The following is a 25,292-nucleotide window of genomic DNA, read 5'->3' as shown; positions in this document are numbered from 1 at the left end:
GCCACTTCTGGTTTCTGAGTGGTTTATTAGAGATTTCCTACCAGGGCTGGCTTTGACCTGTGATCCTCAGATCTCAGCCTCCTGAGTAGCTAGGATTACAGGTGAGAGCCACTGGCACCTGACTAAATCTGGTAAATAAATGGAAGTGGAGGTATGGCTCAAGTCCTACAAAGGCCATCCTTGAGTGAAAAAACTAAAGTGCCTAGGCCCTGAATTCAAGCCTCAGTGCAATAACCCCCCCAAATATTTATACACAGATATAAACACATACACACATATACATATATACACACACACACAACATTAGAGAACTCTAGATCTTATACCAATAGTTGGAGAGAGGAGACTCCTGCACCTAGAGCCACTTTTATTCCAAGGGCAGTTGAATTTTCTTGAGAAACAGCTCAGCTATGCTTTCGATAGTTGTGTGAGGCTATGGAAGTCAAAGAATAGGGCTGGCCAAAGTTGGGGTTAATTACGCTCAGACTTGAAGCTGGAATCCTAGAGTTACAGCCTCAGGATAAAAGTAAACTGGTTTCATGGACCAGAGATTTAAGTTTTGATTCTGGATTAAGGTAGACTCAGAGTACTTGGCTAGAGAAAACAGAATTTTCTGGAGCTAGATACTATCATTCTAGGCCACAAGTTGTTCTATAAATAAAAGTTTAAATGCAGTAACCACACAAAGACAGCTAGGTACATGAAGTTAAGTGGTTCCTTGAGTGTAAATGAATAGAAATAACAAAACAAAAAAGGACTTTTCAGATACTTCAAGTGTCAGAATTATAAGCTTAGCTATAAACCATAGCCATGCTGAAAGAAGTAAAACCTAAGCTTGTAATTCTTTGCCAGGAGGCCAGGAAAAGTGGCTTTTCTTTTGACGATTCAAAGGGTAAGTGAAAAACTCACAAATAATGATATCGTAATGCATTTGAAATTTAGGTGAAATGACAGTTTCTTAGAAAAACAACTTTTCTGCAGCTGACTGAGGAAGAAGAAAATATGAACAACTGAATCAGTGGTCAGAGTCTTCATAAAAAAGGAATTTGAGGTTCAGATAGCTTCACTGAAAGCACTCAATAATTTAATAATTTCAGACTTCCATGAACTCTGAAGAACCTTATTGCAATAACCTTATTGCAATCTCAATCTTGAGCAAAAATCATTTTAAATAAAAGTAAACTGAAGCCAGCAATTCATTAGAAGGGTGATGTACCTTGAATGTGTTAGGTTCATGTAAGGAATACAAAATTGGTTTAAAAAATTGGTTTAACCATAAAATATCAGTAAGTAGTCACATATACCAAATTTTTAAAAATGTCAGCAGATAGAAAACATTTTTACATGCTAGAATTTTTTTAATATAGCAATTTATGAAATAAAATCTCAGTAAACCAAGAATGGAATTTAAATCTGGTAAGTGTTTGTAAAAGGCCTAATCAAAATCTGGTACTAGGTAACTTGAGGGAATAGATGGGGTTGGGAGAGAGGAGAAAGAATGATAAAGCGGCGACATTGATCAAGATGCATTGTACTCATAAATGGATGTGTTGAGTTGAATGTCCTTTGTAAAACTACTTAAAGATGACCAAAAAAAGTATCAAAAAGTAAATTACAAAAAAGAAAAGCCTGAGCAAACATTTGTGTTTACTTATGACAAGTTAACTTTCCCTTTAAATTCTGAAAGAAGACAGGATGCTACAGGATGCTGCATTACTTATATTGATTTTTGTTACAGATTCCAAGGCGATGTAAAAAGGCAAGCAAATGTTAAAGTATGCAGAGATTGAAAGGGAGAATTATGGTTGCCACTTGCTTGTGATTGTGTAGGTGGAAAATGCCTAGAATCTAACAGCAAATAATTCTAATAAAGAGTATGTTTATATTGCTGTATATCAGCAACGACATCTAAATATGAAAATGAAAAGGTAGCATCAAAGAAACAAGAAAAGTTAGTGAGCACTGTGTACAAATATAGATTACTGTTAAAGTTGCAGGAGTAATGAAATTTTAAATAACTTCTGTAATGATGGCTGTATTAAAACAGAATCTTAAAAGAAGAAGCTAGCCTTGTGGATTTCTGAAGGAGGACTGTTTGTATTTTGGGGTTGTGGCTGTCATGTAGGAAGAACAATAGAGAACCCAGTGTGGTTGGAATGAGGTCCTGGGAAGACAGGAAGGGTAATAGGCCTAAGGTTTGATGACCAACCTGGAGATCATGAAGAGCTTTGGAAACCACTGCCAGGACTTTGGCTTTCACTGTTGTGGAAGGGTGGTGAGCAGTGAAAGAACCTTGCATGAATCTTAGCATGATTGCTTTGTTTCTTGGTGATGAAGAGATTTTGATACAGTAGGGGCTAATATGGGAGCGTGGAGAAATAGGAATGACTAATTTGTAATCTCTGCCAAAAGGTGGAGAGAACTGTTTCAAGGTGGTAGCAGAGAAGATGGGAATCGTGGGATTCTGGGTATATTTGAAAGAAATAGCCTATAAGATTTGTTCATTGACTGAAAGTCAATGTGAGGAAAGTAGAGGAAGAGACTTAGAGGTTTAAGCTTCAATGACTCGAAGAGTAGATGACCACCTTTAGGGTGTTAAAAAGCAGCAAATGAGTAGGCTTTAGTAGGAAGATCAGAAGTTTAATTGACATGTCTAGATGTCAAATGGAGAAAACAGTTGGATAAAAGTTTTTGGCTGTCAGTAGAAAAATCTGGACTAGATATATAAATTTGGGAGTTGTTGTCATTAGAACTTATTTATTGCCATGGAACTCAGTGCCACCAATCCAGGGGATGTGTCTAGAGACGCAGGCCAATGTTAGGCCATGGGAGATCATGTAGAGAGGATGCAACTACAAGCCATAGAGTAGGTGATGGTCTTCATAACACATATAAACCACCACAGTGCTATAAATCAGTCAGAAGAACAGACAACGCAGAGGCAAAACAAAAGAGAAGTCATGAACAGACTCTTCCCATGGCAAAAAAAAAAGGAGAAAGTACATAAATTGTAGTGATCAGGGAAGGTAAAATACTAACAAATTGTCATGCACTGCTGGTAAAGCATGACAATTGTTGCAACTGCTTTGAAAATGATTTTGCATTCATTACCTCATTAAGTTAGAAATACTCCTTTATGACCCAGCATTTCCTCTCTGGAGTGTATATCATACTGTGTGCATATGTGCGCCAGATGTGTCGATGTTCTCTGTCCCCTTGATCGTGAAGTCCAAAACTAGAAATGGCCTGTCATCAGCAGAGAGGATCACTTGCAGCATACTCATTCAATTGAATGTCATGAAGGAATAAAAATACAAGTCACAGTTTCACTCACATAACAGATTCATTTAAAAGAAGCTAGATTAAAAAAATAAATACAAAGCCAAGCAAAATTATTGGCAAATAAGTATAAAGCCAATAGAAAAATTAGGAGAAAAGATTCTGGATGTTGGTTAGTCTTTTGGGTTTTGGAGGCACTGTGATCAGGATGAGACTTTGAGGAGCTGGTATGTTATATTTCATCATTTGGGTGATAGTCACTTGGGAGGATTGTAACGTATGGTATTCTACATTTTGCAACCTCTTAAACATCTTTATTAAGGCTGTATAATTTAACTTCTGCGTCATAATACTCAGATTCATGTATTACTGATTTGTCAGCTTCTTAATGATGTCCTCTGTATTTAGTTATTCTGCTCAGCCTCAGGCTTCATCTAGGACAGACAGTCTAGACAAAGTGAAGAGGGTATGATTTATCCAGTCAGTTTTTGCACATACAAGGCTATAGAAGATGCTCTGAATTAGAACGGGGTCTATCCTGGTCCTAGCCCTTCCTAGAGCTTGCAGTTGTGAACAAGTAATTCTGAGTACACTCAGGTGTTTTTTGAGGGTGAGCAGATGCCAAAGATAAGGAGAAAGGCTTTGAAGTTGGAGACCACAGTATGAACCTTGGACTTACCCTTTACTTGTGAGGCTGGTTACCTCACCTCTCAAATGTTTGGTTTCATTCCATGTATAATGCAGGTGATAATAGTATCTGCTATAGAGTTATGACTAAGTGAATCGATGCATAAAAAGTGCTCAAGACATGTGACAAGCTGCTTTTAGAAATAACTGCTGAAAAAGATAAAAGTACCATGAAATAGACATTAAAATTCACACCAACAACAATGTGCTTGTCACAGCTTGAGGAGGAGTGTGCCTTAAGCTGAGGGCATGTGGGAAGACACTTTGCAAGTCTTTTGAGCCATTTTACTAGTAACTTGAGAGGAGGGACTCAGGCCCTGTAGCTGAGGTGCAGCATGAGCAGGTGTGGGGTTGAAATAATGTCACAGCTTCTTTTAGAGTGGGCTCCTGTGACAAGCAGGCATTGTCAAAATTACAGACCTCTAGCCTTAGTGGTCTCCATAAGTATTGTGCCAGAATGATGATGACTTTTATTTTTTAAGAATGAGTCTTTGGAAAAAAGAATGAACTCTGTCTTAAAGGCCATTGCAACCACTCGTTGCCTAGACATTGTCTCCCCTTCTCTCCCCTGCCCCTGCTCCTGCTCCTGCTCCCTTCGGCTTGGTGCCTGAAGTCATTTATGTTTGCAAACCTTGGACTGTCACTTGGACCAACTGAAACAAGCTTGGCAGTTTGCCTAGGGACTTAAATGCTATTCTAATGACTTTGGGTCTAGTCTGTATGGAGTACTGAGGCACTTTGAGGCTTTGAGTAGAGCTTTGTAGTACTAGAATTTGTCTGCTGGGATTATCCACTTTCATTCCTTATGAAGAGGGATAAATAGCCTCAACTAGACTGGGCTAGAAGCGCAGGAAGGAGAGGGTGTTTGACAGTTGTTATGGAGGCTGACTTCATGTAATTGATAAACTGAAGAGATGGAAGGTGTTGAGCAAGAATAACTCCCAGTCACAGCAGGAAGGAAGTGGGAATTAGAGTGGGCTCAAATGAGTGGTGATTCAGACATTGAGGAGGGAGTCTTGAGTTACTACTCAGTAGCAGTTAAAAAGTTGATTCTTGAGAGATGCTTGATATTTTGTGAAATACCTTTTGACATTTTTCAGACATTAAGACCTGATCCTAGTTTTTGATGATCCAATGACTTAATGCATTTATTATGCAAGCTTTTACATGGAGCATGCAGCCAGGTTCCATGTAGTCGTCATTAACCAAGAATAGTGGGACATGGGTGATACACAAGAGTATTAGTGTTGACTGGATAATGCCAAAGTGGAGGCATTGTCAAATTGTTTTAGGAAAGCGGGTCCTGGGGCTGGCAGTCAGAAGGTTTGCCTCACTTGGTTAGGGCTGGCTGGATGACAAGCCCAGACCTGCAGGATGTATACTTGGCAAAGTTCCCTGTGTGTTGGGTGGGAGGGCTGGCTCACCTGCCAGGCCTGCATGTGCACCTGTTGGCAGTGGGTCTCCCATGTGAGTGATTTCAACGCCTCTACCTGCCTGAGAGAATTTTGCTGGGAATAAAATGTCATTTGGTGTATGGTTCTTGAATCTCTTATATAAGAGACCTGGCTCATTGAAAAGGTCCCAGAAAGCCTTTGTAACTTGTCATGACCATTATTGATAGTAAACTTTTTTTTTTAGGCTCATGTGCTTGAGATAAAATTTATGCCGCATTTGCGTTCTTTAGGGGGATATAGGTATTTTGCTCTATGCCATCAGTGATAAAATAAGAAAATGCTTAGCTAAAAGTCTAAAATTGTTCTGCTTCACAGTTGTATCTTTGCTGTGGCTTCTTCAGTGATACTACCTTTTTTCATACTGAATCTTAAGGAACAAACCTTTGTTCCTGTGCCCCTAATACTAGGGAGATATCTGTTACATAATGTCATTCTAGTTGTACACGAATTTTTGTTGTTCTTGCTATTGTTAGTGTTAACTATATATGACATAGCTAAGGATTTTGAAAACTATTCTATAATTTTTGAGATTGTTTTTTACAAAAAGTACTATGTATAAACTCTGGATTTTGAAAAACTTTCATTATGTTTATGCATTTTATATATATATATATGGCAAACACGAGTTTATTTTAAACATATTCATAGAATTTGCTTAATTATTTGCTTCTTAGTTTGAATTTTAGTTTAGGATTTCTGACCTTATTAGAAGATTTGATAGTATTTACAAGGCAGTTTAAGACCTCGCCTTAGAAATGTAAAATCAAACCACACTGAAAATGAGCAACAGAGAAGAAATTCGAATTTACTTCTGATAGTTGTTATGGTTGGCCTGTGCCAGTTTCACTGGAGAGTTTTCTGACTTGGGTGTCATAAGCTATATCTTCTAAATAAACAAGTGGACTCTGGGTGTTGGTTCAAGCACTTTGGGGACCAGATTGCTTGGATTTACATGGAGCAAATGGACACCTGGAATGAGACACTTGGAATCAAAAACATCTTCAATTCCAAGTCCCCCCCCATTTGAGAATATTTGTGTATGCTTAATAAGTATTTTGGGGATGCGACTTAGGTCTAAACATGAAATTCAATTTATTGAAGTGTCATATATATAAATATATATACCTATATATAGAGAGAGAGAAAGAGAGAGAGAGAGAGAGCGCTTATGCACACATAGCCTGAAGGTTATTGAATACAACAATATCTATACTTTTACTGTGACCATCATATGAAGTCTGGTGAGAAACTTTCTGCCTGGATTATGTTGTTGCTCAGATAGTTGCAGAATATGGAGCATTTTTTTTTAAATTAGCGATGCTCTACTGTATTTATTTAAAACAATTTCTCCATTTTTTTTCTCAGACACATTTTTGTGAGATAAATGCCATGATTATTCTTCCCGATCCCTACTCCCATGTCTGCCTCTTCCCCGGCTCATCTTAACCTTCATTTAATTATTTTGAGGATTTGAGGTATTTCTGTATTTTACTACTTTTTTTTTTTTCTTGGTGATTTCTTTGGAAAAGAAATTGTGTTCAGAAGCTTCAAACCTGCTTCTAAATTTGCTTGTCACCTGAGAGGTGACAGAACAGAGCAGACAACAGGACTATTTCAGTGATCTCTTGTGGATAATGAAAACAGCATCTTTAGCAGATAGACTTAGGTCTCGGGATGGCTTTATCTTCCAAATAGGCTGGTGTAACCCAGGGACCGTGCTTGAATCTTGCTAACAACTGCCTTTTCTTGAGAAGAAAAAGCCTCCTGAATTGGGAACTCCTGTAGGCTTTGCTCAGTCTGCAGTCTTAAAGGAAATGCCTACATATTGACAGGTTAGACCATGTGTCTAAATACGACTTGTGTGCATGCAAGCCTGTGAGAGCCTCACTGTTCTTATATTCTTTTCCTATAGTGAATACTGTAAGCATGTTTCAATATTGAACTATATCCTTTAATTCACCTGGCAAACAGTTTAAAGATTTTCAGACTCGAGTTTATTTCTTTAAACTAGGAGAGGTGCCTAGTGTTAGTAAACTGTATGAGGGCATGGATGGTCTCTGAACTATAGATTTTATCTTCCACTGGCATAGTACATAAATCAGAACACACCCAACAAATGCTTGTTGAATAAAATGTTATATGATTATGTTTTTGCTAGCTTTCCTCATGAGCATGGCATTATTTGTTCCATTGGGGTCTCTGTGTGGCATATGGGAACTCTTCTTGCTTTCTGGTGCTCAGGTCTCGGTTCTCTTCCTTTCTGGTTCTCAGTTCTTATCCTTGCTTCTTAGTCTACAGAACCTGAGTTTTTAAATAGACTTTTCCCTGTAAGCACGTCTTCAGATCTGCTTTGTTTTTGTTTTCTGGGTCCCTGCAAAGTTGACCAGCTTTTTTTTTTTAATTAGGTGTACAACAAAAACAGCATCTGTTTACTCAACATTTCTAGAAGACTTTTATCAGATTTTAAGCTTCCTCTTATAAAGCCAAGTGTATATTTTCAGAGCAGTGGATCAAGTCAACCCTGGAGGGAGAGATAGATTTGGCCATTTTGAGGCTGACTAAGTCTGCTGAAGGCCAAGCTTTCTCCATTGTCCTTTGTACCCCTTGGAGTGTGTAGACAGAGACAGAGATGCAGCAACTGCCTTCTCACCCCTCAGACAGGCACACATTGCTGTTTTCTCCTGTGCTTAATCATCTTATTTGCAAATGCCAAGGGTGTGCTAGGTTACTAGTGAGTGTTAGTGTCTGGAGACAATTTCTCTTGGGTTTGCTCAGGTACAGTGGATGAGACCTAGTCTGGGGCTCAGAGCCTGCTATGGCTTCAAATGCTACCACTTTCTGACTGTATTGCCATGGTCCAATGGCCTCTGTGGTCATATATAGAAAAGAGGTAATTGTGCCTCATAATGCATGTTCAGAGCCTCATGCCCAAAAATGATTGCCCAAAGAAATGGTTTTGAAGATTAACCTTTGTATGCTGTTTGTTTTTGTCTGGGTACTAGGGCTTAACTCAGGGTCTGGGCCTTGCCCCTTAGATTTTTTTTTTTTTCACTCAAAGCTAGTATTCTACCATTTGTGCCACAGCTCCACTTGTAGCTTTTTAGTGGTGAAATGGAGCTAAGAGTCTCATAGACTTTCCTTCCCTGGGCTGGCTTGAAACCACCACTGGGCCTGGCACGTCGCTAATTCTTATTTGCTTTTACTTTATCTCTTTCTCTTGGGTTCTGAGACATCAGGCGAAGCCCTTCTTTTTTTTTTTTGTCGGTTGTGGGGCTTGAACTCTGGGCCTGGGTGCTGTCCCTCAGCTCTTCAGCTCAAGGCGAGCACCCTACCACTTGAGCTACAGCGCCACTTCCGGTTTTCTGGTGGTTTATTGGAGATAGGAGTCTCACGGTCTCTCCTGCCCGGGCTGGCTTTGAACCAAGATCCTCAGATCTCAGCCTCCTGAGTAGCTAGGATTACAGGCGTGAGCCACCAGCGCCCGGCTGCTCCATGGTTTTAAAGAAGGATGTACAAAGTGTGATGTACAATTTTATTAATTGGGGAAAATCAATGGTGCTGTTTTTTGCCTTAGTATGCTTTCTTGCACGATGGGAGATAGTTTAGTAATTCTGAATAATTCACTTGGTATATTTTGTGATGTGACATCTCTTTCTCTTTTGCAAACATAACAGAAGTCTGAATAAACTTCACTTAATAAACATGGTGTGACATTTCTATTTATAGAATATGCCTTAATTTGTATTCTTACAGCATACAACTCAAAAGAGGCCAGAACGTTTATGCTGGAAAATAAGTTTCCTTCCCTACCTCCTTCCCTACCCTCCTTATTCTTTCCTACAGAAACAACTGCTCATTTCTTTTAAAATTGAAATCAGTGTTTAATTATGGTTTGATATTACTTGAATTTGTTTTATGACTTACAGCTATAAGGAACCTATTAGGAGTGGGCTCCCAGTACTCAATTGCATTTTGAGCAGATATAAGTAATATCACTTTTGTGGTGAGGCCTCCTAACCAGTGTCTTCACCTTTGATCCAGTGTCTATATGGCTTTTGCGCTTGTTAATTTCCATGTCTGTGTTCTTCTCCTTTTCTAGTTGCAGCATGAGAAAGCTGAACTGGAGCAGCATCTGGAACAGGAGCAGGAATTTCAGGTCAATAAACTGATGAAGAAGATTAAAAAACTGGAGAATGATACCATTTCCAAACAACTTACATTAGAGCAGGTAAGCACGTTGAGCTCTCCTTGGATGCTGCTTTCGCCTGACAGCTGTTCTTTCCAGCTGTGCTGTAAGATGCCCTATGGAATATGAATGGACAGTGTGTTTCAGCTTGTTTTCCCACAGTGGAGACTTCATTTCTCAAGTAATCATTGGCAAGTTTACATACTCTGCTCATTCTCTCTTGTACTTTCTTTCTCTCTGTCCACATTTAATTAAGTTTAGGAGATATGTGATGATACTCTGATTTAGAGTCAGGTTCTTTTTTTTTACAAAGGGTGAAGAATGTATTTAACCAAAAAGAGCCTTTCTGTAATGAAAGTTCCTGAGATGAAGTGGGTGTGGACCTAAAAAGCTTCTTTCAAAGGTTCTTCAAAATATGCAATCTGTCATTTTCTTCTTTGAGTTATTAGAAATCTTTTTTTTTTTCTGGTCCTGGGCTTGAACTTAGTCTATGTACTGTCCCTGAGCTTCTTCTGCTCAAGGCAAGTGCTCTACCACTTGAGCCACAGCACTACTTCCAGCCTTTTCTGATGATTTTATTGGAGATAAGAGTCTCATGGATTTTGCTGCATGGGCTGGCTTCGAATTGCAATCCTTAGATCTCAGCCTCCTGAGTAGCTAGGACTATAGGCATGCGCCACTGGTGACCAGCTGAGTTATTAGCAATCTTATGTGAAGAGCATCTTTCCCCAGCTAAACTTGTTGATACTGATATGGCGCCACAAACTTGGTAACTCATCCTGGGTAAACCACAGACTTGATTAATTTCTCTAGGCCCAAGTTCTCTATTTGTAAACAGAGCAGAATGGACTAAAATGGGAAAAGGCAAACTAGAGGAACAACAAGTGGAAGATAGCAATAATACATATTGTTTTGTCTAAAGCCCTTGAAAGCCGTTTATATAGATCAGAGATGTTACTTTAGAAGTCTATGCTGGTCCTTGTACTCCTCACCACACAGAACTGTGGGCAGTCATTATCCCTCCGTCCACTCGGTTGGTTAGAATGCAGTCCCTGGCCTCGTGCCTCTACTGTCCTTTCCTTCTCTAGCCCGCCGAAACTGTATTCTGTAGTAAATTATAAGAAGCTATCTATAATGTACAGATATTTGGATTGCTATGCAAAATTCAGTAAATTGATCTTTGTCTTACAGACCTTAATTGATGATTTGTCTAAGCTTTTCACGCACCTTTGTTAGATTGATCTCAAATTCAGGGTCATGGCTATGTGTCTGCCAATTCATCCATTGCTCTCAGCACTCCTGAGAGCAGTTTTTACTTGAGTGTGAACCTGATGGGGGAGCAGTAGGTCTGAGGGGAAGTTAGGGTTTGTTTTCAAGTAATACTGACTTTTTATTGTTATTTTTGTCTCATATAGACAAAGCTCTCAAAGTGGGGAATGTTACTAGGTTTTCTAAGAAAGCCTTCATCTCTTCCAGGTAAATTGGGAAAATAGTTGTTTTCAAGGGTTGATGAGATAGATATGGATATAGAGAGAGAGATCTCTATATATATACATATTCCTATTCGTCTCCAGTGCAATTTATCGTTAACCTTCAGCTTTATTGGTGAACCTGCATCTTTCAAATCTATTTGCATCTTTTAAATCTATTTTTAAGCTGGACTTAAAGATATTTTGTTCCAATGTTGACCTGCTTAATTCTCAAGTAGCTCCTGTTGTATCCAAGTTGAAGCTTTGAGGATTCTTGTCTAAGTCCCTCACAGGTACTTGAATTGGTGTTTGTTCTTCGAGATCTAACTAAGTGGCCAAGTCAAATTCTCACAGTAGTTGGTGTAGTGAGAACTTTGTCATGCCACAGTATTTACAATACTGTTGGCAATTTTACACAGCTTTTGTCTTATATTTCTTCATAGGCCCCAGTGGGGCCTTGAGACTGAGGCCTTGACCCCCAGGCTTTCACTGTGGCCACAAGGTGGAAGCAGTGAGCTAGTATCAGAAGGGTGGCCTGATTTCATAGACCATCTAAGGGAAGGGAGGGAAGGGAAGAAGGGATCAGCTGCTTCCCTCTAATACTTAATAAAGTCTATAGAATTTATTAAGGTAACACCTTTAAAATAAAGGTAAAAGCCTACATTCTCTATATCAAGTTAATCACTTGCTGATCTTTCAAGCTTATTTCAGATCTTGGTAATTAAAGAGGACTTCTGTAATGGAACATGTGCATTGCAAGGCTTTGTGATAGACTTCAGCCTCAGATCCACTATATAAAGCCCATATTTTAATTTGAACAGAAATTTCATATTGTCATAAAATTGACCTCCTCCCCTTTTGTTTTGGCTACATCCTGGATGATTTGGGAATCTTACTGTGTGTTTTGTTTAACTGTAAATAATTTTAGTCAGTGATAAGGAGAAGTGTTTGGGTATTTTTTCTTTAGAAATAAATCTGTGTTCCCATAATCACCTCCTTGGTCATGTCTTGAGATTATCTAATTTATATAATATGTCAAGGACTATACTACATTAAATAATACATTTTGCTTTATACTATGTATTATTGCCAGGAGAGCAAAGACATTACTATGATTCAGATGTAGTTTGTGACTTTGTTCTTCTAAGTATACTATCTATAAACTCTTTGAAGGCAATTACTGTGTCTTTCTCATTTCCATATTGTTTCCTCATTTTTCTTAGGATACTTTTAAGTATCAGCTGTTTAAAATATAAATTCATTGTATTTTAGTACCGAATTGTGCAACTATCACTACCATCAATTTTAGAATATTTTCATGACCTCAAGAGGAAACTCTGCTCTCTACCTATGTCCCCTATTCCCTAAGAAAGTTCTACTCTACCTTCTGTGCCTACTCTGCACATTTTATCTGAGCAAAATTCACAATGTGTGGTCTTTTGTCATTGCCTTCCTTCATTTAGTGTAATATTTTCATCCATATTGCAGTATGTGCCCACATTATCTTTTTTTCTTCTAGCCAAATAATTTCCTACCATATGGATATACCACATTTTATTTATCTACTCATCATCTGGTCACATTTAGCTTGTCTCTACTTTTTGATTCTTATGAATATTGGTGCTGTGAACGTAAGTCTTTCATTTGTTGTGAAATTGCTGGGTCAAACAGTAACTTTACTATTGTACAAAAGTATTTTTAAAATAATTCATGTTTTGTATTTAGTGGGTTGAACCTACAAAAGGAGTAAGGCAAGATCTTTTCCAGAAATTGGCTATATGAATTGGCCTTCAGAGTCAGTGTTGGGGTTCCTTCCTCAGTAGGTCCCAGTTAAACTCATGCTAGAGGGACATACTTATAAGTTTTTCTCACTGAAAGTCAGGCTTTGGATGTAGACAATGAGTTCAATAGCATTATTATTCTCTTAGACTCAGTTCTGGCAGCCTTCAAATAGGAAAGATGAACAGCTTCCCGGTAAAGGATCTTGGCTTTGAGTGGTTCTGTTGGTGTGTGGCAGTATGGGAGGAAAGGCCACAGTGTTGAGATTAACTTTGGCCTCAGACCCTAGTGGTGCAACGGGTGGGGGAAAAAATCATGCTGAAGTCCTTGAATATTGACATTAGTTCTTATTCTGGACATTTTCATACTTTGTGTCCCTCCAGAGATTATTACAGAGGAGGATCCTTGAGTGGGTCTTGGTTCTGAGAGCTAGCCAAGTTTGGACTGTGCATGGCCTGCCCCTTTCTCAGACATGGAAATCCAGAAAGGGAACAGGAGCTTTCTCAAGTCACAAAGGTAGTGATGGGCAGACACAGGCCATCTTTCTCAGCCTGATGTTATGTTTCCAGACTCAGGGAAGACCTAGCTTTTGTGAGACAGTCAACACCATCTTTTATACTTGAGGGAACACTCGTTCTTCCCTGTTCAGACAGCCTGCTTAAGTGTCTTAATGCATTTTTGTTAGCTTCGGAGGATTTACTCAGCATTCTACATGCTCACTGCCCAAAGTCAGTTAATAAGAAGGCGTAAGAAAGCATATTGAGAATATTACAAAATTATGAGGTCTTATAGCTCAAGTATTAATCCAATAAACTGGATTAATCTAGTCTGCACGTTGCCATGCTGTGAGGGACATTATAAACAAATAGGTGATCATTCTTGTGAACCCATAATGGAAGTTTTTTCTTCAAACAGCTGGTTACTATATTGGGTATCATATTTTCTTATGCAGTAAGAAAGCATTTAAAACTCGGAATTTGCTTTTTTGTGTTAGGGAGTGAGTTCTCATGGTTTTCCTTATTTGCAAGTACTAGTATATGTCTGAGACAAGCAGAAATGGTCAGATAAGTTGATGTTAAGCGAAATGAACCCCAAGTTAAGGACTCAAATGTGATTTTCTTTCTTGCTATTGTATCTAACATATTTATAAGATATTTCTGTGTTGCTTTGTATGCCCCTCCCCCATGGTATAACCCTGTTTTCACTGTATTTGATGTTGGTATAATTTGTGGAGGGGAAGGGGATATATTGTATACATGTATAGAATATCACAATGAACCCCTTTGTACACTCTGCCCTTTTTAAAATATGCTAATATAGAAAAAAAAGTTCTATCTATAAGATGGGTGACTGTGGCTTGACCTTTTGTGAAGCAGGATTATTGAAGTCAACTTCACACCAAGAAATAAATGCCCATACTAATCTAATGTACTGATTCTTTTTTTTTTTTTTTGGCACATCATTGAAATTTATTTTTTATTGTGAAAATACAGAGTGGTTACAATTACATGGGCAAGATAATGAGTACATTTCTTATCAAGCATTGTAGCCACCTCCTTTGTTTCCCCTTCCCATCCCATCTCCCCCTGCCTCCTCCCCCAACCCCCCCCCACCAAAGTTGTAAAGTTTGTTTTTGACATACGACTTGTACATCTCATTGTTGCAATGGGTCCACCTGTATCCCTATTTAAACGATTTGTTTTTTCCCCTTCCCCTCCACAAATTATACCGACATCAAATACAGTGAAAGCAAGGGTTATACCGTGGGGGAGGGACATACAAAGCAACAAAGAAATAATCTTATAAATGTGTTAGATGAATGGTATATGTACATAATGTACTGATTCTTATGCCTTAGTTTTGTAAGATTGCTTTATAAAATATTTTATCAATTTTTAAAGAATTTTATAAAAGATACTTTATAAAAAGCTCTCTATATATTTTGTTGTTTTAAAAAGCAGTGTTTTACACTAATGTTCTCTTTGGTTATGTTTTGCTTTTAGAGAAATGTAGGTCACAGAAGACTAGACCAATTTCACAATTCAGTAGTGGGTGTGGCCTGCAGTTTGAGAAACATGCTTTGGTGTGCTAGATGCTTTGTGGCCTCCAGATCTTCATGGACCTGTTTGTCTCCCTTGCCTAACGCATACACACACTTTTCTTTCTCTTTCTCTTATCTCCCCTCTGGTCACTGAAGGGTCTGTGCAGTATTTCCATGTTGTTCAGTTGCTTCTTCCTAATAAGTTACCTGTAAAGTAGAGGCAGGCAGGGGACCATGATGACCTGATCATTGTATTCCTAGCAATTGAGACCTAGTAAGTTCTCCAAAAGTTGTAGCTGTTGCCATTAATAATGTGAGCTGTCATTTGTTTCGTGTGGTACTTTGTCCTCATGTTCTGGGAAAATGAGCCTGCACATTTTCCTTCTTTTGATCTGGCTATTCATCTCTTTAGTTTATGAGTCTATGTGTGCTTTTATGTCATTAGTAACCTAATTTCTTTGGCCTTCTGTTTTGCCCCCATCCATGCTGTAGTTGATGGAATGGTATTGCATGTATTCCTTAATAACATGCCTACTATGTGTCATAAAGTCTCTAGGAAAGATAACAGGCAATGCTGTCTTTCAAGGTGCCTGGTCCAAGGATAGGGATACAAGTAGGTCTGTGGCTAGTGCTGAAGCACTGGGCAGAGTACAGTGGTAGCAGAGGGAAGAAGGTATCCAACCAGCAGAGAAGACTGGAAGCTGTACTGAGATTCATGTAGGGAAAAATAGACACAGACACGCACACAGACACACACACACACAGTCCAGACACACACACACACACACACACACACACACACACATACACACACAGTCCAGCAGCCTTGTTGCAGGGAAGCAGAAGTGTATCTAGAGACAGAAATGGGATGGGAGAGGAGACAGACAGTGAAAAGTAGTTACAGGTTCTGGTGAGAGTACAGTTGCTAAGAACAGAGAAATACCCAGTGACGATGTGAAGCTGAGTCCCTTCTCTTTCAGTATGGGGCATGGAGAGAGCAAGAACTGCAGCTGCATGGCAATGTTGAGGGGCTAAGCTTGTCTTTATAGTGAGTCTATAGATAACAGCCACATAGCAGTCTCAGGGCCTTGAGAGGCCTCAGGGTTAGTGGTATCCAGAGATGGTACTGTCAGTTGCTAGGTGACATGAGGTTACATAGAGAAGTATAAGTCACTGGTGCCCCGCTTTAGCTGCTTGATTTTTATTTTTTAATTAAAAAATCTTACCAAAAGACCAGAGTCAGATGTCTTCCACCTTACGGGAAAGTCTCCACCTATCACCTGAGCAGAAGCCAACAACCTACATAGGCTGTGCTTAAATTTTATTTTACTTATTTACTATTTTGCTTTAATTGATAAGGTTGACCTAAAGCAAGAAGCACTGTGCATGGATGTCACTATTTTCCTGCCAGTTGCATGTGGTAAATTTTAATTATCTTCTTATAAATCTTATTAGTCACTTCTTTCCAATGTAAACAAAAAGCATAGATTAACTCAGAGTTGTGGGAAAGCATCTCTACTCTTGCAGTGAAAATGAAACTTTGTGTTCTGATTCTGATTTATTCATTTTGTGTACATTATGTTTTTATTTTCCCAGATGTGATCCTTATGTAGCTCTGACTCAGGCATTGAATACTTGAACATTTATGATAGTACATAATGAAGTGATTAATGTCCTTCAGACATAACTTAGAAGGCTAATCAACTTCATTTCACAGTCTTTCCTTCGTTTATTATGTCTAGATGTCTAGGTTAGTAAATATCTTAGCTGTAATGAGATGCTTTCCAGCACTTATTTTTTAAGTCAAATACTTAAGAGTTTAAAATACATTTCCCACCATAATTGTAATGAAATGGTGGTTAGACTCAGCCCTTTCAGGATAGAGAAGAAATTAAATTAAAAGCCTTTCCTAGTCCTATAGCTGAGTACTAAGGCTATTTTGGGCAAACATTCCCTTCTTCCACCTTGACCACAGAGGAAGAATTCTTAAATTTGAACACGCAGTATGAAGAAGACATGTGGATGTATTGGGATCCTTCCTTGGCTGCTTGTACCTTTACTTCATAGAAGATACCAGTAGGGTAGGCTATGAATTTAGATATGCTTCCAAGTATTTTTATACATTAGATTTATCCAGTCAAGAAGTTCTAAATTTAGTTTAGGGTATATCATAAAAATTCTTGGTTTACTGTCAATCAGTGATGGGAAATAGAGCTCTGAAATAGGAGCAAAGAATTAAGTCATGAACTGATTTAGCAGCTTTTTCTGAATTTGGTTTTTAGAGTTAGTAATATGCATGACCACTGCAACTGTAATTGGGTTTGTGTTTATTAGACATCATACTACAAAATAATACCTTCTTGAATTTTTTCCTACCTAATACTACTTGGAGTAATGCTTTTTACTTTTAGCTAAACACTGGTAAATTTACGAAGGGTAAATGCCTTGGATTATGGGTTGTTGTTGTTGTTTCCTCCAAAGAAATGACTATGGATTGTACTTCAAAGCTCAACCATGTCATAAGCACAGAGCTTCATGAAGTTCACACAAGTTCTATGTAATGTTCAAGGTTTCTTCTTTCTACTGGATGCAACATTTGCACGGTAAAAGTCTCCCAACTTCATAGCACAAAATACTTTGATTTATTGAAGTTCTCTGCTTCTTGTCCTTGAATTGTTCTTCAGAGTCACATTTTACTGTGTAGCCTCTATGCAAGTATTTTGAGGCTCTATATTTTTTTGTTTACTGTGTGCTGTTAGCTTATTCACTTGTTCAGTAAGATTCCAATATTCATTGATAGTCTATAACCTGCCAGGATAGATACTGATGATACATCATTGACCAAAATAGACAGGAATGAAGCCTCCTGGGACTTACCGTGTGCCCATAGAAGTAGAACAGATAAACAAATATGGCGATAACCAGAAAATAGTGTGTTAGCCAGTCGGGAGTAACTTCACTTGTGACTCACAAAGACCCAATGTACCAGTCTTTTTGTTGTTGTTGTTGTTGGTTCTGGGGCTTGAACTCTGGGCCTGGGCCTGGGCACTGTCCACCAGCTCTTCAGCTCAAGGCTAGTGCTATACCACTTGAGACACAGTGCCACTTCCGACTTTTTCTGCTTATGTGGTGCTGAGGAATCAAACCCAGGGCCTCATGCATGTGAGGCAAGCACTCTACCACTGGGCCATCTTCCTAGCCCACCAGTCATTTTTATCCTTTATTTTAACAAATGATGGAATTGTCTCTTCATTTTCCCTGGGTCTTCTACTTGGTAATTCATGGTGCTGGGACATGAAGCCAGATATGTGGCTCAAAGTTTGAAATTGCCTCCATTTCATTCTGTCTTTCTGAGGGAGCCAGAAGACTATAACTAAAGGAGTCCTTTCTAATGTATGGATCACTGCCAAAATTACAGGAAATATGTTATTCAAATAGTCAGTTATTTCTACAGCTATTTTACTAGCCCTCTGTTTTCTTCCTGTTTTTCAGGTAGAGTTTTGTTTCATTTGCTATCATGACCTCCATTAAAAGTTTCATGTGGAAAAAACAAAAATGGCTGACTCTTTGGTCCAGAGCTATAGTCCTGTGTCCAGTGTCTGGCCTTATCCTTAGTGTTTATCATACCTTGCTCAGTATTGATTTGTGAAATTGTTTCATCTGTTTTATAAGAAATAGAATACAATTAGAGATTCCTTCCCCAACTACATACCTTCCTCCAAGTCAAATTCTCCTTCCTTATATCCTCAGAGTAGTCAGTGGAGTGAATTTGGTGGTGTTAATACACATTTTATAAATATTTATATATACACACATAGTCCTTTAAGCAGTATGTAGAGCGGTTTCCAGACCTTAACAGTTATTTATATAAATGGTAATGTAACCTTTTTGATTGAACACTGAACAACATGTAGGACTAAGTAACAAACCCAGTCCTAGTATGCAACTAATAAACAGAACTTTCACCACAAGAGTAAGAGTTCCCATGTGCTTCTAATAAATGCTAAGAAAAGAAATGTGATTCATATACCAGGTGACACTTAAGTAGTAGCCTCCAACCTGTCATGGTTTTCTCCATTGAAGTTTAAAAAGTAGATGTATTTGGTTTTCTGTGCCAGGAAATGAGCTTTGTCTTTGATTTGCTCCAAGTTTAGTCATCTTTATTGTTCAATCAAAATATTTTAACTAAGTTTTCATGTCCTACCATTCTCAATAAAACTGTTTTTTCCCCCTTTAGTTGAGACGGGAGAAGATTGACCTTGAAAATACATTAGAACAAGAACAAGAAGCACTAGTTAACCGTCTCTGGAAAAGGATGGATAAACTTGAGGCTGAAAAGAGGTGTGTTTAGTTTTGCTGTTTAGTGTGTGAATGTGTGCATACATCTGTGTGTGGGGGGGAGGGGTATGGTTGTGGTATTGTGTGGGTGTGACCCAGGAATAACATAGGACCAATTTAATTCTTTGGATGACACCATTATTTTCACTTGCCATATTGGTCATTTCTTTATGTTCTGTTCACTAATTTTTCCAATAGTTTGTTTTCATTTGGTATTACAAGGCAGTAACTGAATTAATCTCAGTACTGTTGTTCACCTTCAAATTGTTCAATGTTACAAGGCAGTGACTGAAATAATCACGGTTCTATTGTTCACTTTCAAATTATTTTCAAGGGTGTTGTAGTTTCAACTTTTCCTCTGGTTGAACTGTGTTTCTCCACTGCTTTCTAAAGTACTTAGGGTATTCTTTGAGCTATTCATTTTAATACACATTTCTAAAGTTTACTTGATTTGGACTTTGTTTTTTAAGTCCATACTAAACAAATACCTGCACATATTTAAGACAGTAAGGTATTTTGCATTAAATATGTGAAATGTCACTCAACATGTGAAATGCCACTGGACAAACATGCTTTGAAATGTCACTCAACAGCAAACAAATCTTAAACCTCTTTGTGTTGGATACCACCTGGCCCTTATTTTTAGCTGCTTTATACTTGGTGGGAGGGGCAGGGCCGGTAAAAATGTTCAGTTTGAGGGGTATGTGCATGCTTGTGAAAAATTCAGTTCCCTTCACCAGAATCTTTTGTTTGTCATTTAAAATCCTTCTACTTTGGTTTAGGTATACATTCATAGATTGAGTTCATTTCTGGATTTGCAAATATATCTATCACACACCTTTAAGTAAAAATGAATGATAACAGCTACAAGAAATCTTCAGGCTATAATTAAAATCAGCTATCTTTGCTGTAATAGTACAGATTAATTGAACTATGGAAAGTTATTTTATGCAGTAAGTATAGGAACTGTTTACAGTATTTAACATACTAGAGTATGTTTTTTTTCCCCATAAGGGTAGACCTAGAGGCAATTCACTTGGTGTTGGGCAAACTCAAATAAAAGTTAGAAATGAGATGAATTCCAGAAACAATGGAGCTTATAGCAGTGGATTATAGACTTGCCTTCTTGTGAAGAGTGTGGCTAGAAGTTTGACACCTGTTAGTACCAAATAACTGAGTTGACCTAAGCTGTTGGTATCAGCCTGTTATATGCTGTAACCTAACAATAATTAATGGAAATGAAACTACTACCAACTATTAACCAATACTCTTGGCTTGTTTTGTTTTTCTAATCTTTTTCTTTTGCTGTTTGCAGAAGCAAAAAGCCCCTCCATCTAGTTAGCCAAGCCTTGGCATTGGTTTTGCAGGAATTTAGAACTTGAGTTTCTCTCCTTCCCTTTTCCTTCCTTCCTTCCTTCCTTCCTTCCTTCCTTCCTTCCCTCCCTCCTTCCTTCTTTCCTTCCTCCCTCCCTCCCTCCCTCTCTCTTTCTGTATTTTTATTATCTTTAGTTGTACAAAGGAGTTGCCATTCACTGAAGCCATTTATGAACACGGTACAGTTTGATCAGTGTCAGCCTTTTCAATGTTCTCACCGCGCCCTGTGCCCCCCAACCCATCCCTTCCCTACTTATCTATTTTAGGTTATGAGACTCATCTTGCAGAAAGATTTGTAGTAGTTCATAAGTTCAACCAAAAGCAGTAAGAAAACAAAATTCCTTTTCTGTCTCAATGTCCTAAAACCAACCTGCTAAACCTTTAGTCAGCAGATCAGTCTGAATGTCTCTGTGTTCCAGGCATATAAACCAGAACCAGATGTTAAATAGAGGTTTTGCAGTAATGGTTGATACTTAAGCACTGGCCTTGACCTCAGAAAGATACCAGCTAAGGATGCTCAAAGCAGCTTGGAAATAAATGGTCAGAGGGTTATATAACCTTGCAGAGTCCAGGGATGAAGAGCTGCTTGTTTTTAAACACAATTCTTCTAGCTCTAGTGTTGTTTAGTTTTACAGGCAAACTGTTTTTCATTGTTGGATTCTTTTTTTTTTTCCCACCCCCAATGAAGAATCCTGCAGGAGAAATTAGACCAGCCTGTCTCAGCTCCTCCATCACCTAGAGATATCTCCATGGAGATCGATTCTCCAGAAAACATGATGCGCCACATCAGGTTTTTAAAGAATGAAGTGGAGCGGCTGAAGAAGCAACTGAGAGCTGCCCAGCTGCAGCGTATGTAGCCTCTGTTTTCATTGATTTTATTTTATTTTTCATCACCTACCAAATAAGACAGGTTTACTTCTATTTACTGGTGAGTTTGCATTAGTTAAATTTATATCAAACTTTATTATTGATACGCACTCAACTGTCATTTTGAAATATATAATTTTTAAAAAATAAAAACTACTCTAATAGTGGAAGGCAAACACTTTAGAATATTTCCAGAAGATAATCCAAATAATTTCAGGAGGGTCGAGAATATTTTTAATTTTCTTATCTATGTTCTGGAACAATACCAGACACCTCCGTGCACTCTGGGAATATTAAGGGAAATAGGTGTTTACCTTTCTTACTACTGAATTTACTCTTACCTGACATTTGCTCGTGGTATTTGAAGAATAAAGGCTTTTGAAATTTGTACTTCTTCTTATTTTGGAAAAGGCTAAGATGTTGAGTTGGAGATCAAAGGAGCAAGATTTTGAAATGTTTGATTAGCCCCTGCTCCCTCCTTTTCCCCGTACACTTTGTTGGGGTCTTTTCTATTCCAGCTTTTTCTCTGCTGAAATTCCTCTTTGTGAATAGGTAATAACAGTGGAAGATATGTCTCCCTCTCCCCTCTGACCCCCAGCCATCCGAGTCTCACACTCATACATTTTTCCTGCAGTTCTAGGAACATGTATGTGTCTATCAAATTCTTTTACAAATAGAAAGCATGACGAACATACTGTGTACCTTTCTGTGTTCACATTTTATGCCTGGCAGATTTTCCACCACTAATACATGCAGAGCGGCCTTAGGTCCTTTTTTAAAAGCTGAATAGTGTTTGATTTTATTTTGAAAACCAGTACATACACTCCATGGAAACAGGCAAAATAAGGAGTTCTCAAATATTATTTTAGACAGCTTGGAGAAGTGTTCAGTCTTGGGTAGACAGATAACTTACAACACCTCTCTCTAGAGCTGTCATCTGTTCCTGTTTCTTCCTCATGTGTGTTTGTCTTCTTGAGCTCCAAGCAAATTTCTCAGAAGACATTTTGGAAGAATTTTTTTAAAAAATTCTCACCTGTTGTTCCTTTTCAAAGCTTGATCTTTGAAAAGACTGCAGATCCCACCAAAGGCACAGTTGTATCTTTTGTTTGGAGGAGAAAGGCTGAATTCAGGCAGCAGCCAGTGGTACTTAGCTGCTTGCAGTAGGTTTCAGTCTGGCTTAGAAGAGGGGTTAATGACTTTTATTCATTCATACCATCAATCTGAGCTCATCCTTAGATCTCCCTTGGATGCGACTATGCAGCTGTTGCTCAGCTTCCAGGCCCAACTACATGTGAACTTGAATCTGTCGCTCAAGAGTTCTCGATTGAGTTGAGCATCTCCTAGAATGTATGAGGGAGCTTTTAACAGACCAGTGACCAGGACTGGTCCTTAGGGATTCAATATCAGTTTGGGGTTCTGCCAAAGTTCCAGGTGGCATTTTGATGTGAATGACAGTGCTTTGTCATTTTATTTATTCTGGGGAAACTTATGAATCTTGCGATCTGGAGAGCTTTTCTATTTATAGAGCTTTTCTGTTTATTTATAGAAGAGAAAGATCGCTTACTCTGATGGTCAGTAAATACACCTTGTACTGTTTGTGCAGCTAAGTGAAAAATTCTTTGTGTGTGCATATTTGGGAGGAAATCACTTAAATCATTCCTATTAAAACTATACTTTGGAGCTGGGTGCTCTAGCTCACGCCTGTAATCCTAGCTACTCAGGAGGCTGAGATCTGAGGATCATGGTTCAAAGCCAGCCTGGGCAGGAAAGTTCATGAGACTCTTATTTCCAATTAACCACCAGAAAACTGGAAGTTTTCTGGCACTGTGGCTCAAGAGGTGGAGTGCTCGCCTTAAGCTGAAGAGCACAGGGACAGTACCCAGGCCCAGAGTTCAAGGCCCCACAACCCCCCCCAATATATATTTATATTTTTTATATATGTATATATATTTACACTTTGTAAATACTTTCCTAGTATGCCTTCAATTAAAGAGATCTTTGCATCTTGATCAGACAGCAGGGTTTCTAGCTGTATTGAAAACAACCCAGGGACTTAGTGTTTAGTGTACATAATAGTGTTTAATAATTTGGGCATTTTTATTGAAATTTCTAAAATAAAGTTTTGTAAGAGCTTTTGTACAGTCTGTAAAGATGTATCCTAGGTAGCCATTGAATATCTATGAAAAGTCATCATTTAGTAAAGCGCTACATGGCTAGAGAGTTGCTTAAAACTTAGGCTAATTTGATGGCATTAGGTGTGTGTAACATTCAGCTCCTTCCTCCTTTCTGGAATTTCTATGGGCTAATAACAGCCTAGAAGAAACTCTCCTAGATGTGCCCAGATTTACTCTGAATTTCCAGCTGTTTTTTCAGAAGAGAAAAGGGTATGAGGATTTTCCTTTTCCTAAACGCATCAAGACAGAGAAAAGTAAAGAAGATAAACTGAGGCTGAGTTTTATATGAAGGCTATTGTGGTTACTTTGTAACAGCAGATTCTGAGGGAGCATTAAGTGTCTTTTGACTTCTATTGGAAGGGAGTGCCATAGAACCTTGTGAAGAATAACACAAGAAGGGAGGGGAATCTTACCAGGAGGTTCTAGAACCTTGTGAACTTCTAGAACATGTCACTTCCTCTTTTCAGATTCCTGAGAAAGGGGTGCAGCCTGGGTCCATTGTCTAGTATCTAGCCTGGAAGCTGGGTATATGAGTCTGCAAGACATCAGCCTACAAGGTGTCAGCTCTGTGCAAGTCTTCACTTACCACCAGACTCAGGCTTCGCAAGATACAGTGCAGTGCTTCTCTGTGTACCTCCCCAGCAGACACAGTGTGTGCTTGCCTGTCCAGTGACAGGCCCCTGAGTGACTGCAGTGTGTGGACTGGCAAAGCAGCCAAACCCATGCCTAGGAGGCAGAATTAACTTCTTCATCTCAGGAGACCCTCCCTCCCTACAGAGTGGAGAGAGCAGAGGTCTGGTAGCTGCAGACTCAGCTATGATCCACTATTTTCCCACATAAAGCGACTTAGAAGGGATGTGAGTGTGGTACAGCACTACCTGTTCATATTTTTCCCTAAGTATAAGTCATTGGTAAAGCTTGGATGTTGGGGATACACGTCAGATCCAGATCTCGTCTTCCCATGACAGAGGGAGACGGACTGTCTCCAAGTACTGTAGTGCAGGGACACAGTTACATGAAATGTGCACTAATGAGAACTCTGGCTTTTCAGATTCAGAGAAAATGGCCCAGTATCTGGAGGAGGAACGTCACATGAGGGAAGAGAACTTGAGGCTACAGAGGAAACTGCAGAGGGAAATGGAGAGAAGAGAAGCTTTATGTCGACAACTCTCAGAGAGCGAGTCCAGCCTGGAGATGGATGATGAAAGGTGGGCCTAGTCCTGAGCCTGGTAAAAACAAACCAAATAGCTCAAATAACTCAAATAGCCTGGCAGAGATGGAAGGCTTTATTTAACACATCACATTTTCTGTAGTGATGTATACCACATTGAGATGGACAATCATGATGGTGTAAGTGCAGAAGATTAAACATTCCTTCTAAACACAAAATAAAAGAGAACAAATGCCATTCCAAAAGCCTGTGAATGGGAAAACAATGGAGGTAGAGTTTGCATTTATTTGTTGTTACTAATATTATTACTACATTACCAGAATTTAAAATCACTGCTAGAAGAAACACATGAGGAAATGTTCACCATCCCTGGTGGTAAAGGAAATGCAAATAAAGACAACCCTGAGATACCACCTTACCCCAGTCAGAATGTCCCACATCCACAAATCAGCCAACGAGAAATGCTGGAGGGG

At 38.8% G+C, this 25,292-nt stretch overlaps 1 protein-coding gene across 1 annotated transcript in view; it reads left to right on the top strand.

Annotated features, from left to right (window-relative positions):
• Positions 1-25,292, top strand: part of Ccdc6 (coiled-coil domain containing 6) — a 99,074-nt gene that overhangs the window by 59,639 nt on the left and 14,143 nt on the right. The window contains exons 4-7 of the mRNA XM_013017188.1: positions 9,520-9,648; positions 19,133-19,236; positions 21,296-21,456; positions 24,700-24,856. Coding sequence (XP_012872642.1) covers positions 9,520-9,648; positions 19,133-19,236; positions 21,296-21,456; positions 24,700-24,856 — 551 coding nt within the window. The remainder of the gene's footprint in view (positions 1-9,519; positions 9,649-19,132; positions 19,237-21,295; positions 21,457-24,699; positions 24,857-25,292) is intronic.

Source organism: Dipodomys ordii, unplaced genomic scaffold, assembly GCF_000151885.1.
Source record: "Dipodomys ordii isolate 6190 unplaced genomic scaffold, Dord_2.0 Scaffold34, whole genome shotgun sequence".
In the NCBI taxonomy this organism is placed as follows: domain Eukaryota; kingdom Metazoa; phylum Chordata; class Mammalia; order Rodentia; family Heteromyidae; genus Dipodomys; species Dipodomys ordii.
This window is presented reverse-complemented; position numbering and strand designations above follow the sequence as displayed.